We start from the raw sequence: 27,276 nt of genomic DNA, 5'->3' as shown, positions 1-27,276 counted from the left end.
AAGGGTAACTGTTACCAGGTTTTAGATAGGTAAGGATAATGGTAATTGTTACCCAAGCCTTCCAAACATCTACTTGGAAACGGTCATGTACTCATAACTCATGATTTGGTTGAATCCATTTCCAACCAAAAAATTACTCTTACCAAACATCCTCTTAACTTATTTCTAAGTTTGTATCCTACCATGTATAAGATAAAAATAGAATTCATATGCAAATGTAGTACTGTGTCTTTGATTAGTTGTTCGCGGGATTTTTTTTATTTTTAATTAATTTTATTATTATGCATAAAATAAAGTTTTATAATATGTGTAAAAAAGAGTGTTAGTTTGTTTTTGTAGAAAAATTGTACTCCCTCTGTGTTTTTTTTAAGTGTTACAATTTGACCAGCACATAGTTTTAGGCAATTTAATTGACTTAAATAAAATAAGTGGTAAGTGGGGTATTTGGAGTATTAAAATTTGTAAAAGAAAGATAGTGGTGTTAATAGTTTATTGAAAAGTAATGAATGTAAGAGGAGAGAGATAATAATAAAAAAAATAAAAAAGTAGTTGTGTGTTTGGGTGGGGACCATGAGAAGAGATATATATAATATTTTAATGTAGCTTTTTGCCAAAAAGGAAGTGTAACACTTATTAAAACACGGCGGGATTTTGTAAGTGTAACACTTAAAAAACACGGAGGGAGTATGGTGTAGAGATTAATTAAGACTTTGTTTGGATTGAAGGAAATAGAGAGAAAAGAAGGGAAGGAAAGGGAAATGGAGGGATTGATTATCTTTCATTTGGCTAATAAATGAGGAAGGGAAGGAATTGGGGGCCTTGGGGGTGACATAGAAGGATTAAATTGTAAGAAATTAATCTCTCCAACAATGGAAAGATTTGAAAGGAAAACTCATCTTTCTTCACTCCTCTTCCTTTCTCTTCGCTCCCCTTCACCTCCCTCCCCTTCTTTTCTTTCCCATTTCTTCATCCAAACACACCGTAAAAATAAATAAATAAACAATGTTGTGATTGACATCACTCATAAAAAATAGAGAAAAAAAATTTAATGTTAGAAAAACATGTAAAATAATTTAAGGATTGATGATGTCAGCAATATTTTGTTTTTTTAAAAAAAAATTAACAATGTTTTATTTTAATATTAGTTAATTAATTGTCTTTAATGACTTATTTCAATATTAAGGATGCCACATGGCCTAGGGTAACGATTAAGGAGAAATGAATAGGTTGCAAAGGAAGTGTAATAAGCTTCATTTTTCGAGAAAAGAACTCTCATTATGAGATAAAAAAAAGATTGATGAAAAGAACCAATTAGTCACAACACAATAAACTGAATATAGGCATCAAAAGTTTCAGATAACTAATGGCCATAACGCCTACAAGTACAACTTATATGACCAAACATTGGAACTTCATATCACATATACAAATTGAAATTAGAGTTCTGCAAATGAATTACTCGTACGTGATTAAGCACTACAAAATGATTTATCATATACTGTACATGAGAAGAGACGTGATTTCAAGTGTCAAAAAATATTTCGCTTCATAATTATCTCTAAATTCAGTGTCAATGCTGCACCAATTCTTGAACCGTGCTAAGCCAGAAGGGGCTCTGATATAGGCTTTGGAGGAGTTTCAAGTTTCATACTATATGTTACTGCCACACCAATAAGAGCACAAATTGCAGGAACAATACCTACTGCATACCGTGTAACTGAGAAGCTATATATAGACGAATGAAGCTCTCCAACATTTGAGGAGACATCTGTAGATAGACCAAGAATATCATTTTTAAGCTTTCAGACATCTGTAAATGCATGCACCATAGGAGAGTAAATAGGGTATATACTGGATATAAACAACTTACTACTATGATATGATTCCAAAATGTATAACACAATTCCACAACCCATTTTGTCCATAAAACTCAGTGATCCATAGACAAAAGCACTTCCATTAAGATCTTGTCCAACAAGAACACTCTGCATGCCTATTCCGGTGACCTGCAACAAAATTGTGAAAGTAGAAGTTATTAGGGTAATCATGGGTGATACATAAGAAAGATATCTTAACATCCATAAGATATAACACAGAAAGAAATTTCAGACAAACAATAACCCTTCTTTTACTTCCATTCTCTAAAACACGGTTATGTTAGTGTTGAATAACTCTTCTACAATTCAGGTACCCGAGTACTATTGCAAAAATAGGAAAAGTCCTTTTATGGTCCAAGCTTCAAGAGGAATTGAATTGATGTGTGAGCTCACAATGATTTCAATATTCACATATAAAACCAAAGACATATTAAACACTGAATTGTGCATGAAACAGAATTCAAGACATACCATCATTAGGGCATTTGCAATGCCAATAATAACGGAGATGATATACATTAAACCACTCAAACCCAGAGGCAAAAATAAAACTGCTGCACCGCAAAATATCCAAAGTACGCTTCCAATAGAAAAGAATGTCTTCAGACGGTAGCCAGTCCATGACATCTCCTATAAACAAGAACATATTACTCTCCAAGTGCTTAGTAGCAATATAATTAAGAGAATCCAATAAGGGGTACAGATTGAACCTGTAGAATAATGGATATGATAAAACTGCAAATGTATATGATAGCAGGCACCTACACATTATAAAGTTTAACCAATTACATGAGTTTGAGTATAACAGGGAAACCCCCAAAAAAACAAAAAAAAAGAAAAAAAAAAAAAAGAAAAGAAACAGTGCCATATGAAGATGTAGCTAATATTACCAGAGCTTTTGAAGATTGAGCCATTTGTAGGTCATTGATGACGTAAAAGGCTAGAAATGACTGACAGACACATAAAAACACGAAATCAGAGTCATACAACAGACAACTGACTCCTTTCGGGGGGAAATTGCCAGGAAAATCCTTACAAGACAACAATTCTATAAAGATAAACTTTATATCTCAAATAAAAAAAATGATGGAGATTCCTACTCACCTGTGAGACATTAGTCACCAGTCTAGTCAGTACATATACAAGAGCAACCTGGTAGTATAGAACTTTATGGAACCAATAAGTCCATTCAACTCTAGCATAAACTTTTCCTGGAAAGCCATCTTTCAACCTACAGAGAGGGTAAAAAAACGAGCAAAAGGTAAGGGGGACACTTGATCAAAGATGGTATACATAAACATAGTAGACTAAATTTCTATAAAATAAAAAATATAATAGCACCATGCTGATCCTTGAGCCTTAGGACTCTAATTATCTAAGATATTATAATTAATATTTTGACAAGTTGAAAGCATTGTATTCTTTTAATATGAATTTTCCGATAGGGGCAATATCTCAACATATAGAGCCTATGGGTTTGGCCAATGAATAAAGCATCATACTCATGCAAAGATTAATCCTCAATACACAGAACCAAGTCAAACAAATACACACCTGGGCTCTTTAGTTCCAATTAGGAAGATGCAGACAAAGCAGCACCCGATAAAAATTGATGAATAAGCAATCCAACGATACTGTGAAAGGAAGATGGTCAGCAAGATATTCCGAAAAGATGCACCAGTTAACAGAAAGGTAATGCCTGCATAGGCGTACCTGGCTTTCTATCTCATCATGGGTCCTTGATTTACCAAGACCAAAGACAACAAAAGCCACAGCATACAAGCTTAAATTTGCAATCTGAAAACAAATATTGGGGCCAAAAAAAAAATTATATCAAGACAAAGCAGAGCATGAGCATGCATGCTTCAAAAAAACAAACAACTCTAGTTAAGAGCGTCACCATAGTAAATGCATTACGGCAGCTGGCTAACACAACTCTGCTTGTCGGATTCAGCGTCATACAGTTCACCATAGACCTTTCATGCATAAAAGAAAAACTAATATATATCTGTTTGGAAACAAACGATACTACCATTTGCAAGTATTTATAAACTTGATGCATAAAGAGTATTTAAATTTACATGTGTGACACTTGAGTGGCAGCCCAACCAATATTGAAGATAGCTGCAAAAATGCTGTATCCAATTGTCTCCAAAGCAGATGAGTCTGTACCAAATATTTTGCACGGTATACAACCACCAAAAACAGAAGAAAATGAAACAGCAACCAACAGAGAACCAGCGCCATGCCAAATTTTGAAGCGTCCAAACCGGTCTATCTAGCACACAGAGAAACAAAAAAATACAAAGACGAGTTCACTAATGGTACAAGTGAGCAAGTAATTCAATTACAAACAAGCTTTCAGATAAAACACATCACAAATTTAGGACCAACTAAAAGAAATGTAATTCAGTCAAGCATGAAATCACTAGATATATTTAATTTTCATTAAAGAAATATTAATTTCATCATTTTAGGTGGTCTTAATACTGTGCTAGAAGCCAACTAAGATCAATGAGCTAATATTGTTGAGCCCGTCAACAATTATGATTGAATCCTATAGGCCACACAACAAGTATGACTGTATGAGTTTGGATAAACACCATTGCCCACATAAGCATTGGTGTGGCCGACCAGGCGACCAAAATAGGTAAATTAGGATAATTAGATTTTCCTCTTGTTGCTTAACTATGCTATATAATTAACATATGTATTATGTATAAGATACACGGTACACAAGAAAAACTGAGGCCAAATTAAACTATCTAGCCAACGCCCCTTCATCAAAAGTAAGAGAGTGATTTGATTCTCCTATTCTAGCAAATGTTAAGATCTGCATTCATACTCATGGTATAAATAGAAGAGTTGTGTTTGAAGCTATTGATCTCTAAAAGAGGATTATATAAAGTTAGAGGAAAGCACACATCAAAGGTTGTAATTCTATACTCATTATGCAATTCATGTTATTAATATGCATATGATCCCAAGTAAATGCTAGAAAATGGTTCCCCACAATTCCATTAATTGCATCTAAAACCCTGAATCAAATTATGTCATGATTTTAACACCACCAACCCTCATTAAGATCCTCACCAAAAAAAAACATTTTCAAAAAAAAACATGACACATGTTATGAGACATAACTAAGAAATGAACATCACAAATGAAAGCTGCAAAACTGTATGCGTTTACAGTCTAAAAAACATGACAGTTGTTTGCTTTCGATTGACAAGTACTATGTTCACCAGCCTTCCAAGCGATAAAAGAAATATAAAAATAACAGGAAACACTTGAATACTATTAGTTAGAACTCTTGAGTAGCCTAAACTAACTAAAATGATGATTTGATATGAACCTATTCTTTAGTTGACTGAACCAATAATTTTCTTACACACTACTAGTTTAAGCACATTTTCACCTCCTGAATCCCCAACCATGCATACTGAAGTTCTTCCATCATCACTTCCTTTCGCCACCCAATTTCACGATTATTTAAGCCCTCTATAATCAATGCCAGCCACTTCACATTGTCACAAGAAATTAAAGAGAAGTACATACTTCAAAAAAAGCATCAAATCCTCCCATTACTCAACTTCATCCCCCCAATTCCATACATTCCTAGGATCTTGTCTGTATGTGTCAACAAAGAACTCTACAGCCTTCTCCCTGTGTGTTCCAAATTCACTATTTAGATAGCACAATGTAGGTAACCCAGGTGGACAGTGTGCGTTGCTTCCTGTCATCAGGACCAGAACTATATCACAAAGAATCAAGGTTATTTTGAACTTTACGACATGTGACACTTTCTAGTAAAAGAAAGGTGTAATGAGAAGGATAGCTACATGTTGAGCAAGTGTCTTCGTATTACTTAATATTTCCATTAGCATTTTCTTTTACACGAAAATAAATATGAAATGATTGTAAAATAGTCCTCAAATTCTCATCTAGTCCAGCTTCTTAGCAAGTACTACTACCTAATCTTTTAAACCAACTGCTGTCTATAATTATACAATCAGATTAAGCAATTCACTTCTGCCTCCACCAAGATATATCAATTAATAAGCTAATACTAATTCTACAAGAATCTATGTCAAAAAAGGCATATATGATGACTAAAGCAACTTAAAGCTGTAAAATAGGTTTATAAAATACCAGTTCCCCAGAAAATGCAGTCATGAATCCATCTGCCACTTGTCCACTAAGCATTACAATTGCAGCATTCCTGTAAACATACAGTAAGTTATAATCGACATATATGGATCATATACAAATGTAACACAACCAAAAGGGTGAACATAGTTAAGGATAAAGAGGTAGAATCATCAACTAAAATCATTGACGCATACAAACTTCGTAAGAACAAGCACTTCATAGTTCATATACATCTTATCTTAGACATATGGCAATAAATCAAAACAATATCAAAATTAGAATAACAATAAATACAAACATCTAAGCAACTCCCGTCGTAGGGGGAGCAATTAGAATGACGATTTAGTTTAGCTGTATGGCATATGAGAGATTAGAATAGTACTGTTTATTAATTAACACCATAATGAAGGGTATCATCCATTTTCAACGAAGTTAAATAAACCAACATTTTGAAAATTATGTTACAGCTTGCAACTCTTAGTTTGTAACACACATCCACTATTTATAGTGGACTCCCCTTTTTCATATCTGCAAAGCAGCAGGGCTACCAACTGCCTTATCAAACAAAGCGCTTTAATGCCAGTAGCCTCTGAGCAATCGCATGAATAAAACAACCTACATAATATCTCCTTTACTTTTGTCCTAGAGTCTCATCTATTACGACCAATATGTCATCCTTCAAAAGAGCTCATCACTTGCAAAACAGGGACAAAATCATAATTCATGCCTCATAAATTCTTATAATAGTCATAAATGATTTAACATCGATTAATCAAATAAAATAAAATTTCATCTGTACCTATGCTATTTTGTAACTTCTAAGCTATTCTTCCACAATAATATAAACTTTAAATGATGAAAACAACACCAATCTAAATTATAAACCCTCTTCCTTGCCCTTCGATATAAAAACCCTTTTAAAAGAAAGTAAACAAATGAAACAACAAACTATATATAGAAGCATACCCTGGTGAAAGTCCAATATCTGTCAGGAAGACCAATAAATAAGTAAACCAACAGGCAGATGTAATGTCATTGAGCATGTGGCCAACACCATAGACGAAAACAGGCCACCGTCCAAGCGGCCTGTTGTAATACTCTTCATCTTCCACATCACCAATCATACTTCCGTGAATAAAAGCTCACGTAAGGACTTCAAATGCCTGTCAAATGCAACATTTCAGTACAATCAGCATAACTGAAGCAACCAAGCAAGTATCTAACGAAACTTCAACACACTACGAGCACAATTCAAATTACTAGGTTTGTTATTTATCATTGACAGATTCAATTAAATTGCCATTGCATTACTTTTCGTTACAACATCCTATGCTTAATAATCAAATGCAGTTGACTAATGTTTCATCAAGGAACTGGCAAATACATGATGAACACCTTAAGCTCATAAGAAAGACTCCAGCTATCAAAATTGGTAGACAATTTTACAAAACATAAAAAAATAAATAAATAAAATAAAAAGACTAACATCCTAATTAAACTTGTATTTATCGGAATTTCGCAATTTGTTCGAATCTAAGTCTAAAAAATAATAATTCATAGTTAAAATTAGGTTAATTTTTCCAAAATTACAAAACCTCAATAGATAAGAAGCTAAACAATACTCAGAAAACTGGAATTCTAGTTAAAATCAGTAGTGCCTTACCTACCCTCCATAACTAGTTCAAAATTACAATGGTTTCTTCTTCAATTTCTCATATTGTTCATCAACAAGTACACAACATAATAATAAAACTTTATTGTTCTGTGTACAGCTGCATATAATTAAATATTATATGCTCGAGACGGGATTTGATCTCCAGTTTTGGTTAACTAACTAAACTAACCCCACTAACTAATCAAATAAAACTTAAACACAAGTAATAATAAATAAACAAATAGTTTCACACATAAAAAAAATAGAAAGTAAGATTAGGAAAATAAAGAGGTGCAAAATGCAGAGTAAAGAAACATACTTTGATAAGAAGTTGCAATTCTTCATGTACAGAATCCAAGAGTACAAATTAAATTCATTTATTACATCCCCACTTTTAATTTTTAAAAAAAAAATTCAAGGAAAAAGCGACGGAAATTGCTAGAGAAGAAAAATAAATGTGAGGTAGTAGAAGAAGAAGAAGAAGAAAAAGAAAAAAAGAAAGGATGAAATCGACGCTTTAGATAGTTCCAACATTGAGTCATGGGCATGAGTTACGTAAAAGATCAGAAAGCATAAAATGGTTACGACAAATGGTGTTACCCTTGAAAATTGTGGACTGCAAATTTAGAAAATTTAATTATCCAACGAGACAAATGGGAGTATGGGACCAATCCTACCAGAAAATATACTTTTTTTTTTTAATTCTAACTGGGAATTTAATTATTCTCATTTCCGTTTCTTATTATTTGTCCCATTTTAGTGTTATGGATTAACAATTAAGGTTGTTTAGTTTGTCTCATTTCTATTTTTGATTATGGTTTATAATTTAACTTTTGCGGTAATTTTGTCTCTTCTCTTTCTGATGTCTCTCAGTGAAAAAAAAAATTAACAATGAGGGCAAATAAAATGAGAACGTATAAGTAAAGGCATTGTTTATGACATTAGTCATTACAAGTACAATTAACAAAAAGACAAATCTTACAAAAGAAAAGTGTTTGTGTTAGTCACACTTACAAATAATAACGAATAACAGATTTAATTCCCTAATATAGTATTATGTAATTGATTGGAAAAGAGACAAAAACAATACGAAACTGAAAAGATTATGTCATAACTCATAAAATCTTATTGTGAAATCAAAATTGTTGAAAACTAGGGAGAATTAGACTACTGTAAAATCAAATAAAATAGAAATTATAATGAAAAAGAGAAAACAGACCTTGTGACAATTGAAGAATTACGGAAAATAGGCCGACGTCGGAAAATCCGTCGCCGGGGAAAGTGAGCATAGGAAGTGGAGATGATGAAATGGGAAAGGAATGAAAAAAATAGTACTCCGTAAAGTTTAAGGAATGAAGGGATTGCGTGGTTTGTGGATGACGATGACGACGGTGACTTTTTGACAGTTTAAGGGTGTGCACTTGTTCGGCAACATAAACCAATTAAACCTAAGGAATAAAGATTCCTACAGTATTTGTATTTTCCTAGTTTTAAATATCTTTTCTACTGTATTAGATTCAATTGCACTTGCCAATTATATTTTATTTTTCCTTTTTCTTTTTGACTTTGTTTGGTAACAAGAGTTTTTTTATTGGGATTAAATAAAAGGAAAATTTGATTTTAATAATCCAACCTTTAACCGATTTATTTTTAATAATCCAACCTTTTGATTATTCTACAATAATCCAAGCTTTATATCCCATTCTATTCTATCAGGCCAAATTGACCACTTACCTCATGAACCGGTTTTTTTTTTTTAACCTTTTTTTTAATTCAATTAAAGACCTTCATATCTCCCCCTTCTCAAGCCTTGCCCACGCAGCCCACCTCCCCACGGCCACCAAGCCCACCACCGCAGTAGGGCAGCACCACCGTCGTTGGGTTGGTGCCTTTTCAACGACCCCCAGCCACCAAAACACCACGCCACAACCTTTTTGCTCCACCCACGCAACCTCTCTCTCTTTTGCCTGAAACCACCACACAACCCTCATCACCACCGCACCACTTCCCACACTTCAGCCAAAGCACCAATTCAACAGCGTAGCCTCAAACAACAGCCGCTCAACTAATTCGCAACCACCGCCCACTTTGCCCACAACCAACGGTAGTGGTAACTTCTCACCACCACCATAACGCCACCTCTAAACCACCGCAAGCAGCAACCAACCACAACAACATCGACACAAATTGCAACAATAAAAAATCACAACAAACCCAACATTCACATCATCAATAAAATCAAAAATCGACCAAAACCCACCAATTAAAAAACAAAACAAAACAAATTAAAACACCCAACTAGCTAAGATTGAATTACAGTTCGTCAAACAAAAAAATTAAATAAAAAAAATGAATTGCATATTGAAATGAAGTAAGCTTTTTGGCTGAACATTCCTTGAGCATTGAAGTGAAATTAGGGGAAAACCCCAGTTAAGATCAAAGGGTCAAAGAATCGAAAATGGTAGATCCGAGAAAAATGGGTTTAACGAATTGACTGCGGTGATTTTTTGGGTGGTTTCCGGTGAATTCTAACGGAGGTGGTTGCGTGTTTCTGGGTTTCGACCAGGGTGATTGCTGATGGGGTGGGGTTCCTTGCTGCCGGAGATTGAGGTGTGGTGGGCGGAGGTTTAGCCGGAAATGGGAGCTATTCATGGAGGTTGGGAAAGGGATTAAGGGAGGAAGAAGATGAAAAAAAAGGATATTTTATTATTTTTTTTCAATTTTTAATTTTTTTTTATAAAAAAACAAAAATATTTTTTGAACAAATGAAAATATGACACGTGGAAGGTGACTTAGTATTGTAGGTTAGGTGACCTGCTTGGCCTAATAGAATAGAACACCCCCAAAAGCTTGGATTATTATAGAATAATCAAAAGGTCGGATTAATAAAAATGAATCGCCTAAAGGTTGGATTATTAGAATCAAATTTTCCTAAATAAAAAATAAAAAAAGCATTTGACTAATTTAGAGGGTTGACTTTATCACTTTACCATTTTGGCTCTTTGGTAAGGAATTAACCCAATTAGGGGGTGTTTGGTTCAAGTAACCTTAGGGCCTGTTCCGATTGACTGAACTCAGCTCAAATGAACTGAACTGAACTTATTAATTAGTGATTTTTAACTACGGATTAGTGATCTTTGATTATTTATTGATTATTTATTACTATATATATGTGTATATACAAATGTACATATTATTAATATTATTATTATTATTATTAATTATTGATGATGATTATTATTATTATTATTTATTGATTATTATTATTATTATTATTATTATTATTATTATTATTGTTTTATTATTATTATTTATTGATGATTATTATTATTATTTATTGATTATTATTATTAGTATTATTATTTCAATTATTATTGTTATTATTATTATTATTATTTATTGATGATTATTATTATTATTATTTATTACTTATTGATTATTATTATTATTATTATTATTATTATTATTATTATTGTTGTTGTTAATATTATTATTATTATTGTTGTTGTTGTTGTTGTCGTCGTCGTCGTCGTCGTTGTAATAAGAGCTTAAAAGAATGAAATTTGGCTTTATATCATTAGCAATATCATTAGACGTAAATTAAGAGCTGAACTGAACTGAACTGAATTTCAACGGAAGAGAACAGGCCCTTAGTATGGCCCATGAGGTACGGTTTTAGGGTTTAGATCGAAAAAACTCAAATTTAATATAGTACTAGATAATATCCCCGTGTCACGTACGGGTTTAACAAAATATTATAATGAGTTATAATGTTAATTTAAAGTTTACCAAAATATAATCCTCATATTTTTAAATGAAATTGAAAAGATTTGAATCTTAATTTATACTGAAAATTGGGTTTTGAATTCGGATTATACCAAATTACCAAAGGTAGATCACCAAAAAACAAAGTAAAAGATGTAAAATAATATTTTATACAATAAAAATATGAAAAATATGTGAATATTTTTTTAGGAAGTGTATCACAATTATAGAAGTAAATCACAATTAAGGAACTGAATAAAAAATACAAAGGAAAAAGTTTTGAAGGGGAGAACAAATAACATCAAGAGTGACATGTGTCATTCTTGGTGTTTGTTTTAGTATTATGTTATTGATTGATTGATAAATTTGTTTAAGAAAATTTTAATTTTTGGAAATTCAATTTTTAATTTTTAATTAAAGAAATTCAATAAAGTGGGTATTTATTCCATTTTATGAATCCATGTGGGCTGAGTATTGCTTATACCATATATTCAGTTGTCATTTAAAAGAAAATGTTCATTACTAGCAAAACCAAACATGTGGTATTATGAATCAAGTTGTAATTCTACACTAGCCAGATTTCATACTTTTTTTTTTGGTGAAAAAGAGGGGCAAGCCCCAAAACAAGAACAAAAATAGGACAAAACGACAAAAATAAAAACACAAACAAGAAACAAAGCAAAAACAGGAAAACAAAAGCAATAAAAATGGCACCCTCAAGCCAAGTAAGCTAAGCCTTTGGCACCATCCGAGCCCAAGTCATTCCACTAAGGTCCTCTAATAAAACGGCATGAAGATCCTTAGGGACCGCCTCAAACAGAGTGAACTTCTCCGTCGCCCTCACACCATAGTTAGCTAACCAGTCAGCTGCCCGATTAGCTTCTCTATAGCAATGAGAAATAGTCACCTCCCAATCTCGCATCGAGATAAGAGCCTTGCAACGACGAATGATGTGAAAATAAGGAGAGTTGGTAGGAGTTTCCTCAACCAACAAGCGCACAACCACCTCCGAATCTACTGTAAGCTGGACTTTTCTATGGCCACCATCCCAAGCCACCCCCAAACCTTTCATAACTGCAATTAACTCAGCCTTAGTGCATGTATAACACCCACAATACACTGCAAATACTTCATGAAGTTCACCCCTATGACCTCTAATAATACCCCCTGCCCCTGCTGCTCCCGGGTTTCCTTTTGAAGCTCCATCAGTGTTGAGTCGAACCCATCCTTCACGTGGGAAATTCCACTTAATTAGCCTTTCAACTCGAAGTTTTCTTGTAGCACCATTTTGAATACTCTCTCTTTCCATTGCCCGTTTGATGTCTCCCACCCTAGCTAGTAAGAAAGATACCTGATCAAAAGGTATCGAAGGCTCCCTTTCAAATGATCTGGCGTTGCGCCACTTCCAAATCCACCAGCAGCTCACTGCGAACATTCGTGGCCACTCAGTTCCCATGTCAGCTCGTCTCTTATCTAGGTTCAGTAGCATCCACTGTTCTAAATTCAAACCATCATCCATATTCTCTGGTTTAACTCCTAATTTGCTCCAAATATTCCTAGCAGCAGGACAAAACCGGAGGATATGGTAAACATTTTCCTCAGCATCACCACAAAGAGCACATCTAGGGTCATCAGCTATAGATCGAATAAATCTAGCCACATTTGTCATTAATCGATCTTGAATTGCCATCCATATGAAAAATCTGATTTTTTGGGGAATTGGCAATTTCCAGATGTCCGCCCAACCATCTTTCACATCATCCTTAAATCCATCAATTTCTCTAACAATGTTCAAGGCCGAGCTTAGAGTGAAGCCACCAGAAGAAGATCCATTCCACGAAATGGTATCAACAACATCTTCATCGTCTTCCAATTCAAACGCTGCTATCTTTTGGAGAATCTCTTCAGGGAGAAATTCAGCAAACTCCTCCATCTTCCACCCTGTGATTCTATCCCAGCACTCACTTACTGTACGATCCTATATCTCTAAGGGAGGTTCAACACTAGCATAGCTCATAAGGGAGTCCTCACAAGCCCACCTATGATGCCAAAAAAAGGTCCGATTTCCATTACCAACAGCCATATTCAAGCCTTTACGGACGATATCAATACTACTCATTATACCACGCCATGACGCCACGCATTTGAGGCGTTTGCCTTCTCCTTGAACATATCGATATCACATCGATTATCACAATATTTAGCCAGATTTCATACTTGAATCTTGATTACAAACCAAATCAACCCGACCTGCTAGCCCGACCAAATTTATTGCGGACTTTAGGTAGAAAGTTTCGCCCCAAAACAATTTTTTAATTTTCTCAAAAGCCTTGGGCAAGCAATTTTCTATAATTTTTGTTTTAACTATTTGGCAGGTCCAAAAAGCCATCTAGAGTCAATCTATTATTGCGGGGTTTGAGGAAACAAATTTGGCCTAAACCTTGGCACAAACCAGTCTCGACCCTATCAAGCGACTTGATATTTTTGCCTTCAGGTTAACTTGACCCATGATCACCACTAATTTGAGGGTCATCTTAATTGATCATTAATTCTTAAATAGACCTAGTTCACATTTAATTATTTATTATGAACCACTATTATTAGGGACACTATAATCGCTATATTATTATTATTATTATTATTATTATTATTATTATTATTTTATTTTATTTTTACAAGATTGCTATGTTAAAATAAAGGTTATTATGTTATAAAAATCATTGTGTTTGTATAAAGATCATAAGAGGTTAATTTTTTTTTAATTGAATGTTTGTATATAGGTCAATATGAATAAAAAAAGATCACTATATTAAAAATAAGATCATTTTAACATAGCATCAGTTGACATATAAGTACTTCAGCTTCACAATATATAATATTAAAGGTCACACGAGTTTAAATAAAGCTCAATATATTAAAATTAGGGTAACTATGTTCAATACAATTAATATTATTTGTGCGCGTATAGTATATACCTACAATAATATTATTGTATGTGAACCAGGTCCTAACAAGTTTTAATCATCTTTATTATTGACCTAATTTATAATCCTATTTTGCTAATTTTGCTATTACATACTCTATATGAGATTGTTAAATACTTTTTTAATAAAAAATAAAATTAAAACAATATATATATCTATTTATAATTTTATTAAACTCAAAGAGACGATGATATGATATTCCCATGTGTCATATTCATTCTTCTACCGTGACTTAGAGTTACATAAGTAATGACATGTTTTTTTTCTTGCCATTTAGAGAGCCATAAGGGCAAGAGTGAGAATCGATGTCAAGATCTCCTGAAACTAGGAGAGAAGCTTTAAGCACTTGAGCTATCCCTCACTATCATAAGTAATGACATGTCAAGTCCATAAAACCCATAAATATTATATACTATACAACTAGTTGGTAGCCCGGACATTGCCCCGGGTCATTGCATTACATGTGTTTATGTAAAAAATGATTAAGCGAATTGTTGAACTATGGAATGAATGAGGTTAGATAATATCTGTATTGGATCCATCATATGCATGAACTTAAGCTACAAATTAAGCTAAGCCAATAGTTGGCCCCTCCCTTCACTCTTTAGAGGTTAATAGTTTCACCCTACGTATAACAATTATAATAGACTACTATACCCTTGCTCATCACCATGTATATGGATTATAATTGTTTACCTTTTCATTATTGCATTGGTTGTTTAGACCCTCCTTGATCTCTATGCAATCATAATATATATAAACACTAACTACACTGATTTATGCGCGTTTTTGTCATGAATTTCTAATTTTATACAATTTTTAAGAGTGCATTTACTCCCTCCGTGTTTTTTTAAGTGATACATATTGACCGGTACATAGTTTTAGGCAATTTAATTGACTTAAATAAAATAAGAGCTAAGTGGGGTAGTGGAGTATTAAAAAATTGTTAAAGAAAGATAGTGGGGTTAATAGTTTATTGAAAAGTAATGAATGTGAGAGGAAAGATATAATAAAAAAGTAGTAGTGGGTTTGGGTGGGGGCCATGAGAGGAGAGAGATATAATATTTTAATGTATTGTTTTGCCAAAAAAGGAAATGTATCACTTAAAAAAACACGGTCGGAAATGGAAAATGTATCACTTAAAAAAACACGGAGGGAGTAGTGTTTATATATATCCCTAAGGGTTAGGGCTACATATAGCATTACCCAAATAAATAATAGTTATTCGGCTCCCTAGTTAAAAACTTAATAAGTATGAGAATACATAATTAGCTACTCCATCTATAATTATGGACAATGTCACTTACAAATATATTTTGGCCATTCATTAAGACTATTGAACTATTTAGTGTAAATCAAGGTAAAAATTAAATTCATGATTAATGAATGAAGTAATGACTTGTTGGTAGTAAAAATTGTTATTGTTATCACACTGACATGTAATTGCTTATGTGGTGCTTTTTCAATTACTATAAGTAACACATGGCATATTGATACTCCTTGAGTTGGAGTTTTAATAATACTATTGACTATTGATATAATTAAAATTCACAGGAAAAAAATATGATGTTGGAGTTTTAATAATACTATTGACTATTGATATAATTAAAATTCAAAGGAAAAACATGATGTTGTCATTTGTTATCTTTCCTTCACTATGACTAGGCGATGTATAATAAATGACATGGCAAGTCCATATAATCTTAAATTCTTTTACTATTTTGTTTAATGAATCACCCTAAATAACTACCTTACTATAGTTAGCAATAATATATATATTTTTTTGATGCAATATATTTAGCAAATATGCACCAATACTTCGTCATTATTTCCGGTTACATGTACAGCATGTTATTTTTTTACTGAGTATGATTTTGTTTTTAAACTAACTATATACGAAAGGGAAATGATTTTGGCACACCCTTAACTGATTTTGGCACACCCCTATGTGAGAGCACAATTTTTCTATGCTCTTCTTACATAGGGGTGTGCCAAAATTAATAAAAAGTGTGCCAAAATCAATTTTCTATACGAAACATCCATATCTTTAGAGTTTGGTTCATGTGATTGCTTGAATTTGTTAATGTTATAGTATTAAACTACATATTTCCTACCCATGTAAAATAAAATTCCTATAACATCTTACATATTATTTTTTTTTTCTTCTTTTTTGTACAAAAAATTATGGTCAAAATAAATGGTGAAATTAAAAGGTAATTATTGAATGATGTGCGTATAGCAGTATAGCTTTTTTGTAAATATTTACCGAAATCACCCAAATATGAAGATGTATGCAACCTTAAACGCTATTTATAAGACTTCATCCATTGGATTGTAAGAAGTCTTGCCCACTAACTCGAATTGGTGAACACTGAAGAGTTCAAACCATAAGGGTCTTACCTTATCTTTTCCTAGTTATAACATTCCCTGTGTTTTGTTCAAGTGTCTTAGTTTATCTTTTTTTTTTTGTCAATATATAACTTTGACTAATACTCTCTCCATTTTTAAATACTTGTTTTATTTCTCTATGTATGGAGTTTAGTTTTAGAAGAAATTGGGAAAAATAATAAAATATGGAGGTAGTGGGGTAAAAAGCAAAAAGTAGTTGAGAAAATTGGAAGAGATAGAATATGAAATTAATAAAATATAATTTATGTTGGGTCAGTAGGTGAGAGAAAAAAATTAAATATTATAAAATATTTCCAAAAAGGGAAATTGAGCAAGTATTTAAAAACACGGCCTATAAAGAAAAGTGGAGCAAGTATTAAAAACAGAGGAAGTAATATATTTTATTATCGATAAGTTTTAATTATAAAAAGTTGATAATAGAAAAATATGCATTGAGACGATTCTAATAAGCACTTCATGACTATAATTAATCTTATTTATAAAACAGAAACATTGGTTAAAGAGATGCATGTGATTAGTGCTAGAGTCAAACCAGGGCACTTGAGTAAAAATGGAGAGAGTATCTCTTTGTATTTTGTATATACTCTCTCCGTTTTTAAATACATGCTTCACTTTTCTTTTTCGGCCGTTTTTAAATACTTGCTCCATTTCTTTATTTGGAAAGTTTTTACAATATTTAATTCACTTACCTCACCTAGAGGACCCAACAAATATCATATTTTATTATTAATTTTATATTCTCTCTCCTCCAATTTCTCCACTACTTTTGCTTTTTTACAATTTTTTTTTATTCTTCCACCAATCCCACTACCTCCATATCTTATTACTTTCTTCAATTTCTCCTAAAACTCTGCGCATGAAGAAATTGAGCAAGTATTTAAAAACGGAAGGAGTAGCAGATTAGCAGTTCATGTATTTGTAAAGTATCTACATACAACCCATATTTTCTTTATAATGACCTTTTAAATTAATTATTAAAAATGAGAAGACATCTTACTAGACCGACCTTGTATATTACAACCTAAATCGGTTTTTCAACTTGTTCACATTTACTGAACTTCTGAAGTGAACTGATTGAAGCTGAACTGAACTGAATAGAGCTAAATTGAAATGAATATTTTATGAGAGAATGAAAATTAAGAGCTGAAATGAATTGAACTGAAATTAAGGTGAAGTGAACAGACCCTTTAGTGATATATCATTCCTTACAAGAATATGAATATCGATGTTATCAATACTTATGTTTGATATTTCTACATGCATGTACAAGATGTATACATCATTTTCCAAAAGCAATAAATTAAATTAGACAATATGAAAAGCAAGAAATGAAATGAAATCAGACCTTAATAGAGATACGTTGACTTGATGATTGAAGAGCTAGCAATGAATGTGGTGACAATAAGTGAAGATGGTTGTTTAGATGGAGATAGTTTACATGAGAATAGGTGCTCTACTGAAGAAGAGGGAAAAGGATCAAAGAGTATTTATAAGGTTGATGTTGTGTCTTAAACTTTTTAGCCGATTAAGATCCATGATGACATGCTAACAGCAAGGGCAACAGTAGTATGTATAGTTAAAAGTGGCTGTATATTGTGGACCCTGACGCCTGACGGTCGAAGTCAGGGTGCATAAATTATCTTATTCTCAAGTCCAAAAATCTAGGCTAGATTCAATTCTGGCTACCGTCTTCCTCTGACTCCAACATATATAAATCCCTTTATTTTAAGATTTTTAACTACGTCCAAAAAAAAAAAAAAAATTAACTATTTTTTTTTAATTTTTTTTTGGTAGAGCTCTAATCATTTGAACTATCTCTCACTCTTAGGGCATATTCTCTTACGTTGAAATTCAGTTTATTTCAGTTTAGCTCAGTTCAGTTCAGTTCAGTTCAGTTCAGCTCAGTTCAGTTCAGTTCAGTTCAGTTCAGCTCCTAATTTCTTCTCTTATAAAATATTTATTTCACTTCAGTTCAGCTTCTAATTTCCTTATCTTATAAAATATTCATTTCAGTTCAGTTAAGTTCAGCTCAGTTCAATTCAGTTCAGTTCAGTTCAGTCAATGAGAACAGACCCTTAGTTTTTATGATTTATACATGTAATAAAAATATAATCCGTAATCATGTGTGATCTTGTTTGAATTATCTCACTGTACTCTATCCATGTTTTAATAAATATTGCACTTTTTTTTAGTACATTTTAATATCAAATTTTCTCCTTTTACGTCCTTACCAAACCCACTCCTACTTTTTTTTCCTTTTGCAATTATTATTTTTCAACAAACTATTAATCTCACTAGTCACTATCTTTCTTTTACAATTTTTTTAGTACTTTAACTACCACCACTTTTCTCTTATTTTATTTAAATCAATTAAATTGCCTAAAGTAATGTGTCACTCAAAATGTCACAATTATTAAAACACGAAGGGATTATATTTTATAATTAATATCCACTTTTATTTTTTTAAAATAATTTTACAATATTGATAATTAATCTTTAAAATAGTGCGTTGGCAAGCGTGATAGGTGCGTGTCATCTAAAAAAACCCAAAGGTAGTACTCCCTCTGTGTTTTTTTTAGTGTTACAATTTGACCGGCACATAATTTTAGGCAATTTAATTAACTTACTAGTAAATAAAATAAGAGGTAAGTGAGATATTTGGGGTATTAAAAAATTGTAAAAGAAAGATAGTGGGGTTAATATTTTTTTTTTTTTTTTTGGTGAAGGGGAGGGGCAAGCCCCTAAAAGACAAAGAGAAAGCTAGAAAACTAGAAACAGAAAAGAGCAAAAACAGAACACAGAAAAGCAAATAAAACAATTAGAACAAGAAAAAAGACTACAAACAAGAACTAAGCCGCTCTAGCCGGAACCATTCTTGCTATAGTCACACCCCCCAAATCCTCCAATAAAATAGCACGAAGATCCGAAGGGACCGCCTCATAAAGCATGAACCGAGAGTTCAACTCCACCCCCGCATTAGCAAGCCAATCCGCATCCCGGTTGGCCTCACGATATCAATGTTGAATTGTCACCTTCCAACCTTCTCTGCGAATCATACACTTGCATCTCCAAATGATATGAAAGAAAGGAGAATTAGGAACAGATGGTTTCGTTAATAGGTTGACCACTATTTCCGAATCCAGGGAGAGTTGCACTTGCTTATGCCCAGCATTCCAAGCCACTGCGAGCTCACGAACAACAGCTAGAAGTTCAGCCTTAGTAGAAGAGCAGATCCCACACTTGGCAGAGAAAACTTCAAAGAGTTCTCCCCTATGACCTCTAATTATACCCCCGCACCCTGCAACACCTGGGTTCCCCCTTGAAGCTCCATCCGTATTAAGTCTCACCCATCCCATCCTTGGAGCTTCCCACCTTATATATTTCACTTCTCTACTCCTCTTTCTTTTACCCAGCATAAGGTGCTCTCGCTTCATAGCTCGCTGAATAAAGTCTACCCTTGCCATAATGAAACTTATTGGATCAAAAGGCATGTCCACCTCTCTCCCAAAACACTTGTTATTTCTCCACCTCCATATCCACCAATGAGTCACAGCAAAAACAATATGCCAATCTTCCACCCAAGATACATTACTCGGCCGAAGATTATATTCTACCCAGTCATTAAAAGGTCTCCCAAAAATCTCATTATCTTCTAACTAAGGAAATTTCTTCCAAATCAAAATTGCAGCAGGGCAGCTTCGAAATATATGCTCCACATTTTCCTCTATTGCTCCACAAACAAAACACCTAGGATTTTCAGACAAATGCCTCAAAAGTCTATTAGCATTAGACATCAAACGATCTCGAAGCAGCAACCATAAGAAAAATTTGATTCTTTGAGGGATCCTCAGCTTCCAAAGCTGATCCCAAAATCCCACGGTTCATCCACCCCATCCCCTCAAATCAGTTGCAACGCTGATTTTATAGAAAAATTGCCCGACGCTTCACCATTCCAGAAGATTTGGTCAATAGCCTCGTCATCTTCTTGCAATTCAAAGGATTCAATAACTCTAAGTATAGCAGGGGGAAGATAATCCGCAAAATACTCCAGCTTCCAGCTAATATTTTGATCCCAAACGTCCTTTACCAAAAGGTTATATGACTCACCAGGTGGTTCCACAAAGGTATACGCAATCAGAGGCTTAGGAGTAGCCCACGAGTGGTGCCAAAAGGAAGTATTCAAGCCATTACCTACTACTTTACTGATCCTTTTTCGCAAAACATCTATATTATCAACTATGCCTCGCCAAGCATTCGATGCATCATTCTTTACCTTGAACATGTCAACATCACATCTCCCTTCACAATATTTATTTCTAAGCACCCTAGACCATAGGGCATCCGGTTCCGCAAGTACTCTCCAGCCTAGTTTAGATAAAAAGGCTGCATTCGCTTGCCTCATAGACCTAATTCCAAGACCTCCCGCATTCTTAGGCTTGTTAACAACTTCCCACGCAACCAGATGACACTTCTTTTTTTCCTCCGATCCACCCCAAAGAAATCTCCTAGAAATACGATCAATCTCATCACAAGTTGACCGAGGGAGCTTTGTTGTTTGCATAGCATAATACGGCATAGAGCTAATACATGATTGTACAAGGGTTGCCCCGCCAGCCATTGAAATTAGCTTCGATTTCCACCCTGCCAACTTACCATTGATGCGATCTACCAAAAATTGATACTCTTTCTTCGAAGTTCTTCCATTAATAGTAGGCACTCCCAAGTAGGACCCTAGATCTTCGGTCTCCTCAATCCCCAATCTCTCACAAATGGTATGCCTCTCTTCCAGAGCTGTATTTTTGGAGAAGAAAACACGAGATTTGGAGCAGCTCACTTTGCTCCCTGACTTCTCACAAAATTGTTCTAAACACGCAGCAACTATTTGGGCTTGATCCGGAGTGGCTTCCGCAAATAATATCAGGCCGTCAGCAAATGCAAGATTTGAAATTTCCGGCCCAGCTCTACAAGCTTTGACAGGTTTCCACGCACCCAACTGAATAGCCCTGTCAATAATATGCGCTAGCCTTTCCATACATATCACATAAAGATATGGCGAAAGAGGGTCCCCTTGACGTATCCCTCTCGTGGGTTTGAAACTCTCAGTAGGTTCCCCATTCCACAAAATCTGGAGGGTAGTTGAAGTTACGCAGTTCATGATTAACTCAACCAAACCTTGAGGTAAACTAATATCCATTAGAGCTTGTCTAATAAAGCTCCATCTCAAACGGTCATATGCCTTCTCAAAGTCTATCTTGATAGCCATGTACCCCACTTTCCCCTGTTTTTTCCTCATCGTATGAAGCATTTCTTGGACGATGATTATGTTATCTGTGATTTGTCTCCTAGGAACAAAACTACATTGTGTAGGAGATATCACAGATGGGAGCATACCTTTAAGTCGATTCACAACTACCTTCGTGACCAATTTATAGACAATATTACAAAGCCCTATCGGCCTAAATTGCGTCACTAATTGAGGATTCGAATCTTTGGGGATAAGAACCAAAAATGATTTATTCAAATCCTCTGGAAAAGCTCTCCCCTCTAGCACATCCATTACTGTTCGAGTTACCGAGGGCTGAACCAACTGCCAAAAGTGTTGATAAAACACCGGTTGGAATCCGTCCGGACCCGGAGCTTTATACGGTCTCATCGACATTAGAGCTCTGTATATCTCACAAGGAGCATAAGGCTTGGTCAAGGTCTGCCATTCATCTTCAGGACTGGGAGGAAAGCAATTAGGCATAAAATCATGCACATTCGCATGGGGATTTTCCTCTTGAAAAAGCTTCTCCCAATATTCAACAACCATATTCTTCACCTGCATAGGTTCAGTAATCTACTCCCCACTAGAATTTTGCAGCATATCTATCTTATTTCTCCTTCTTCGAATTACAGTGGAAAGATGAAAAAATTTTGTATTTCGATCCCCATCTCTAATAGCCTCTAATCTCGATTTTTGGAACCAAAGAAGCTCTTCTTGCTGTAGCACTTGCTCCATCTCAAGCTTTAAGGATTTCTCGAGTTCAATCAACCTGTCCACTCTTCTTTCAGCCAACACTTTCTGAATCCCCTCTAACCGAGCCCACAAACGAGATTTCCTACGAAATATATTGCGAAAGATATCCCTATTCCAATCATTCAACTTATCCGAGAAAAAATTCAGAAAGGAAATTAACGGGATATCATTATTCCAATTTTACACCATAAATTCTTCAAATTTCTCATGAGTTAGCCAAGCCGCTTGGAATCGGAAAGGCTTTAGAGACATAGGAATCGGAGCGAAACCACAAGTACTCAATAAAATTGGACAGTGATCTGAGAAAGCTTTCGGAAGGTGACGAACAACACCCTCTTCGAAATTCAACCTCCAGTCTTGATTAGAGATAAACCGGTCCAACCTTGCAGATTTATAGGTCTGGGAAGACTCTCCCCTAGCCCAGGTATGCGCAGGACCCGAGTAACCTAGGTCTATGAGGTCATTATCCTCCATCCAATTGCTAAATTGCAGACATCTTCTTTGCATTTCGAATCCCCCTACACCTTGTCTTTCAGACATATTTCTTGTTTCATTAAAATCTCCCGCCAAGATCCACGGGCCAGAAAAGTTATTCTTATTATTCTCCATTGCACTCCACAAATCTCTACGAATAGTCGAGTCAGGACTGGCATAAATAGCCGAGAAAATCCAAGGATCATCACCTACCCTTGCAATTTTCACAGTGATATGTTGACCATGGTGTTCAATAGGAACAACACTCACTTCATCTTGCTTCCAAAACAACCAAATCCCTCCGCTAAAGCCCTGAGCTTCAACACGAGTTTGGCCAGAAAATCCTATTTTGTCACAAATCTTTTGAGCTCTCTCACCACTAATATGATTTTCCACAAGTGCAAGCACATTGGGATTATTAATTCTAATAATCTCCCTAAGAGTAGGAAGAAAGGCTTGCTTCCCTGCCCCTTGAACATTCCACATCATTATTTTGAGCGACATATTAAACATCGGACATAAAGGTAAACGGTTATATAAGTTCAAAGGAACTCTAGGCAGAATTTTCATGAAGTCCATTGACAGGTCCTTCAAAGGGTGAATCAATTCCATAGGAATCTTGATCGTTGCCAACAATTCCTTGGGAACATGAACCGGAGGCAGGAATGAACTCACATTGAGTTCCACCTTGTGAATCAAAGGGTGAATTGACACCATTGTCGGACCTTCCTTAAGATAATCTAGGAATGTTGTATAGTCCGGAGGCATTCGCACTTCCAATGTAATTGGGGGAAGGAGAGGATTCATGGCTCACTAAATTTACCACACAATCCGGAGGAACAATATTGAGAGGATCAGAATTCTCTCTCGGAGGAGATAGAAAATTCTCTTTCCCCACTTCAATTAAGGCATGCGCATGAGGGAAAGGTAATTTCCTAAAATCCTGGGATTTCTTCTTTAATTGCTTATTAGACTCTTTCAAAGGGACTTGTCTAGGGCTCAAATTCTTTTTTCCTAAATTGTCCAGAGAAGAATATCTTCTCAAAGGTCCCCCACTTTTTGAATTTTTCCTTACCTTAATTGAAGGCATCCTTTGAGAATCCAATCGAACAGTATCTTGACTAAATAAAGTCTCACCCAAGATCATGTGATTCCCATCCTTAATCATTTCCAAATCCATATCCTCATTACCTAAATCAACCGTAGCAAAATCCTTGGAGAAAGCCTCCTTTTCTTTCAAATTGCTAGCCTCCACCTCTTTTCCTTTTTTCGTGTTATTTCTTTCCAAAACAGAGCCTTGAGAATCAATCTTCTCTGAGTTACCTTCTTCAGCAGAATCAATCTTCTTTTCCACTTGGGAAATTTTTTTGCAACACATCGAATCGAGACCCAAAATTGGATTTTTCCTGAATTACACCTTGACTGATTTGTTTCTTCTTTCCTTGATATTGGTTTCCTTTATTAGAATCTGTAAAGTTTCCCTCACCACTAGACGGTGGTTTACTAGCCGGAGTCTCCTTGCTCTTAGTGTGTTTTCTATTCGGCCTTTGAACCAGCATCCAGGCTCCGTACTGTTCTGTTGGCTCTGATTTTTTCTGGACTCCGTCACTATGTGTCCGTTCACCTTCTCCCCTGTTATGCGTTGATGCAAATAGGAGGCAATCATCCTCCTTGTGACCAAGAGTTCCACACTTAAAGCATATTTGCCTAAGGCCCTCATATTGGATTAACCAAACCCTTCCATTGAGCTTGAATTTTGATAGTAATGGTTTAGAAATATCCACTTCAACACATAGACGAATGTATTGTCCACGGCTCATAGCTTTGGTGTGCTTGTCAATTTTTATAACTTTCCCAATTCTCTCCCCTATCCTTTGCAGGAAGCTCTTATCAAAATACTCGACAGACAGATTTGGTATTCTCACCCAAGCTGTTAGTACCTTGATTGGTTCTTCGTCCGGTATGAAATTCGGGATCCACTTACGGATGGTTAGATAACTATCTCCAATCATCCATGGTCCTTGAGTCATGACAAAGGAATAGTCCTCATAGTTCGTGAATCTCACAATGTAGTATGAGCATCCCACATCAGTCAAGGAGATGCCTCCTTTCAAACTCCACCTAGATCTCAAACGCTTAATGAGATCATCATACCTCATTCTTCTATCAAATAACTTTATAATTAAGGCATTTCTCCATGGTTTCCTCAATCGAATTTTCTCCTCTTTAGACAGCTTAATCACAGGACAGTTTGGATCATCATCCTCCTGACCATCAGACTCATCATCTGAGGCTTCCTCAAAATATCCATTAGACTCCAGTTGTTGATTCATGATTCGAACCAACTGATCCCCATAACCATCCGCAGCCTGGCTATATGAGCCCCCAGTCTTCGCTTGTCCATACTGCCGAGATAAAACAGTCTGTGATGCATGAGATCCTACTGAGCCATAGTCAGACTCAGATCCTAATCCTCTTGAGCCTTCAAATTCTTGGCGCTTGAATTTTTTATTAGATCTATTTATCAAGTCAGTCTCTTCTTTAGAGAGTTCCTCATTTTCTCTCTCTTGATTCTCTCTCATTTTTTTCTATTATTGCTGTATAATTGAACTGAAAATATATACTATTTCATATGAGGTATCTATAGGTTTGTATAATTTATTGAAAAGTAATGAATGTGAGAAGAAAGATATAATAAAAAAAGTAGTAGCGGGTTTGGGCGGGGACAATGAGAGGAGAGAGATATAATATTTTAATGTAGCTTTTTGCCAAAAAAGGAAGTGTAACACTTAAAAAAACACGGTCGAAAATGGGAAGTGTAACTCTTAAAAAAATACAGAGGGAGTATAATTCATGTTTGAAAGAGTTTTTTTTTTTTTTTTTTTTTTTTTAAGTTATATGTTTAGATCACACCACTCTTGTTTATAATTTGAATTGTCTTTTTATATCATTTGCACCAAAAAAAAAAAATCCATTTCGTTTGACCTATTACGTGGTGTGTCGGTGTGGCCAGAGTTGTGTGGTCGATCAAACTTTACTCAATCAAATGTTACTCGGTCGTTCAAGTGTTACACGATCAGGGGTTGTGTGTGGATGGGGTTACTTAGTCAGATGTTACTCGGTCGTTCATGGGTTACTCGATGAGGGGTTTTATGGCTAGGGTTAACCTATCGGACAAAGGTGATCTGGTCAGTGTTTTGGTGTGTGTTAGTGTGCTAAGAGATAAAAGTTGTGGCTGACTACACCAAAAAAACTGCTTATTAAATATACTTTTGTTGTTAGCATAGCAAAATGATAAACATAACCTTAAAGTTAAAAAATATAAACCTAATACATAACAGCCAAATTTTATAAATAATACTCTTTATTATTATTATTATTATTATTATTATTATTATTATTATTATTATTTATTTAATTGTTCCACTTTGACTTTCATATTTAGAAATGCATAACTTTGACCTCATTTTTATAAAGAAACCTTGTTCAATAAAATCCTTAACTACTACTACTACCAATAATAATAATAATAATAATAATAATAATAATAATATTACATCTGTTTCATATTTTTTGCAACTTTTGCCAAAAATGGATGCTACACATTATTTGCAACTAATGTTTTCTTTTCTTTTTAGGTTGTCATTTCTCTCTTTCTCTCTCCTCATCACATGCATTCTTATTTTTCTCTCTCTATCTTAAACTCACAAACAAATTTTGTCTAGGAACCCGTGCACCCTTTAAAGTTGCAAAAAAATGTGAAACTGAGGTAGTAATAAAGTTGATAATTTTTAAATTACATGGAGTACTAATATATATATAGACATTTTTTTTAAATATATATAGACATATTCATTAACAATTGATAAGGTTTTATAAAAGTAAAAAAAAGTAGTGAGAAAAAATTGTATGGATGAGTAAAAGACCCAATACAAAAGAAAA

General features: G+C 34.4%; 2 protein-coding genes across 3 annotated transcripts; both read right to left on the bottom strand.

The window, feature by feature from the left end:
- Positions 1-1,294: 1,294 nt before the first annotated feature.
- Positions 1,295-10,499, bottom strand: LOC110685476 (major facilitator superfamily domain-containing protein 12-like). Of its 2 annotated transcripts, none has more exons than XM_021862006.1 (13): positions 8,903-10,499; positions 6,996-7,192; positions 6,030-6,099; positions 3,959-4,155; positions 3,778-3,853; positions 3,591-3,674; positions 3,432-3,511; positions 2,982-3,108; positions 2,768-2,827; positions 2,588-2,638; positions 2,349-2,507; positions 1,871-2,006; positions 1,295-1,768 (listed from the first exon to the last, which is right to left on the bottom strand). In XM_021862006.1, the coding sequence occupies exons 2-13, from the start codon at positions 7,151-7,153 to the stop codon at positions 1,599-1,601; spliced, it is 1,368 nt and encodes a 455-aa protein (XP_021717698.1). In that variant the 5' UTR covers positions 7,154-7,192; positions 8,903-10,499; the 3' UTR covers positions 1,295-1,598. The 2 variants fall into 2 exon arrangements, with proteins under 2 accessions (XP_021717698.1, XP_021717697.1); XM_021862005.1 differs by lacking the exon at positions 8,903-10,499 and adding an exon at positions 8,003-8,373.
- Positions 10,500-22,680: 12,181 nt separating this feature from the next.
- LOC110685467 lies at positions 22,681-24,051 on the bottom strand. The gene is made up of 2 exons (XM_021861993.1): positions 23,045-24,051; positions 22,681-22,942 (listed from the first exon to the last, which is right to left on the bottom strand). Exons 1-2 carry the CDS (start codon positions 24,049-24,051, stop codon positions 22,681-22,683), a joined length of 1,269 nt encoding a protein of 422 aa, XP_021717685.1.
- Positions 24,052-27,276: the final 3,225 nt, after the last annotated feature.

The sequence above is a fragment of the Chenopodium quinoa genome, unplaced genomic scaffold, assembly GCF_001683475.1.
Source record: "Chenopodium quinoa cultivar QQ74 unplaced genomic scaffold, ASM168347v1, whole genome shotgun sequence".
Taxonomy (NCBI): domain Eukaryota; kingdom Viridiplantae; phylum Streptophyta; class Magnoliopsida; order Caryophyllales; family Amaranthaceae; genus Chenopodium; species Chenopodium quinoa.
This window is presented reverse-complemented; position numbering and strand designations above follow the sequence as displayed.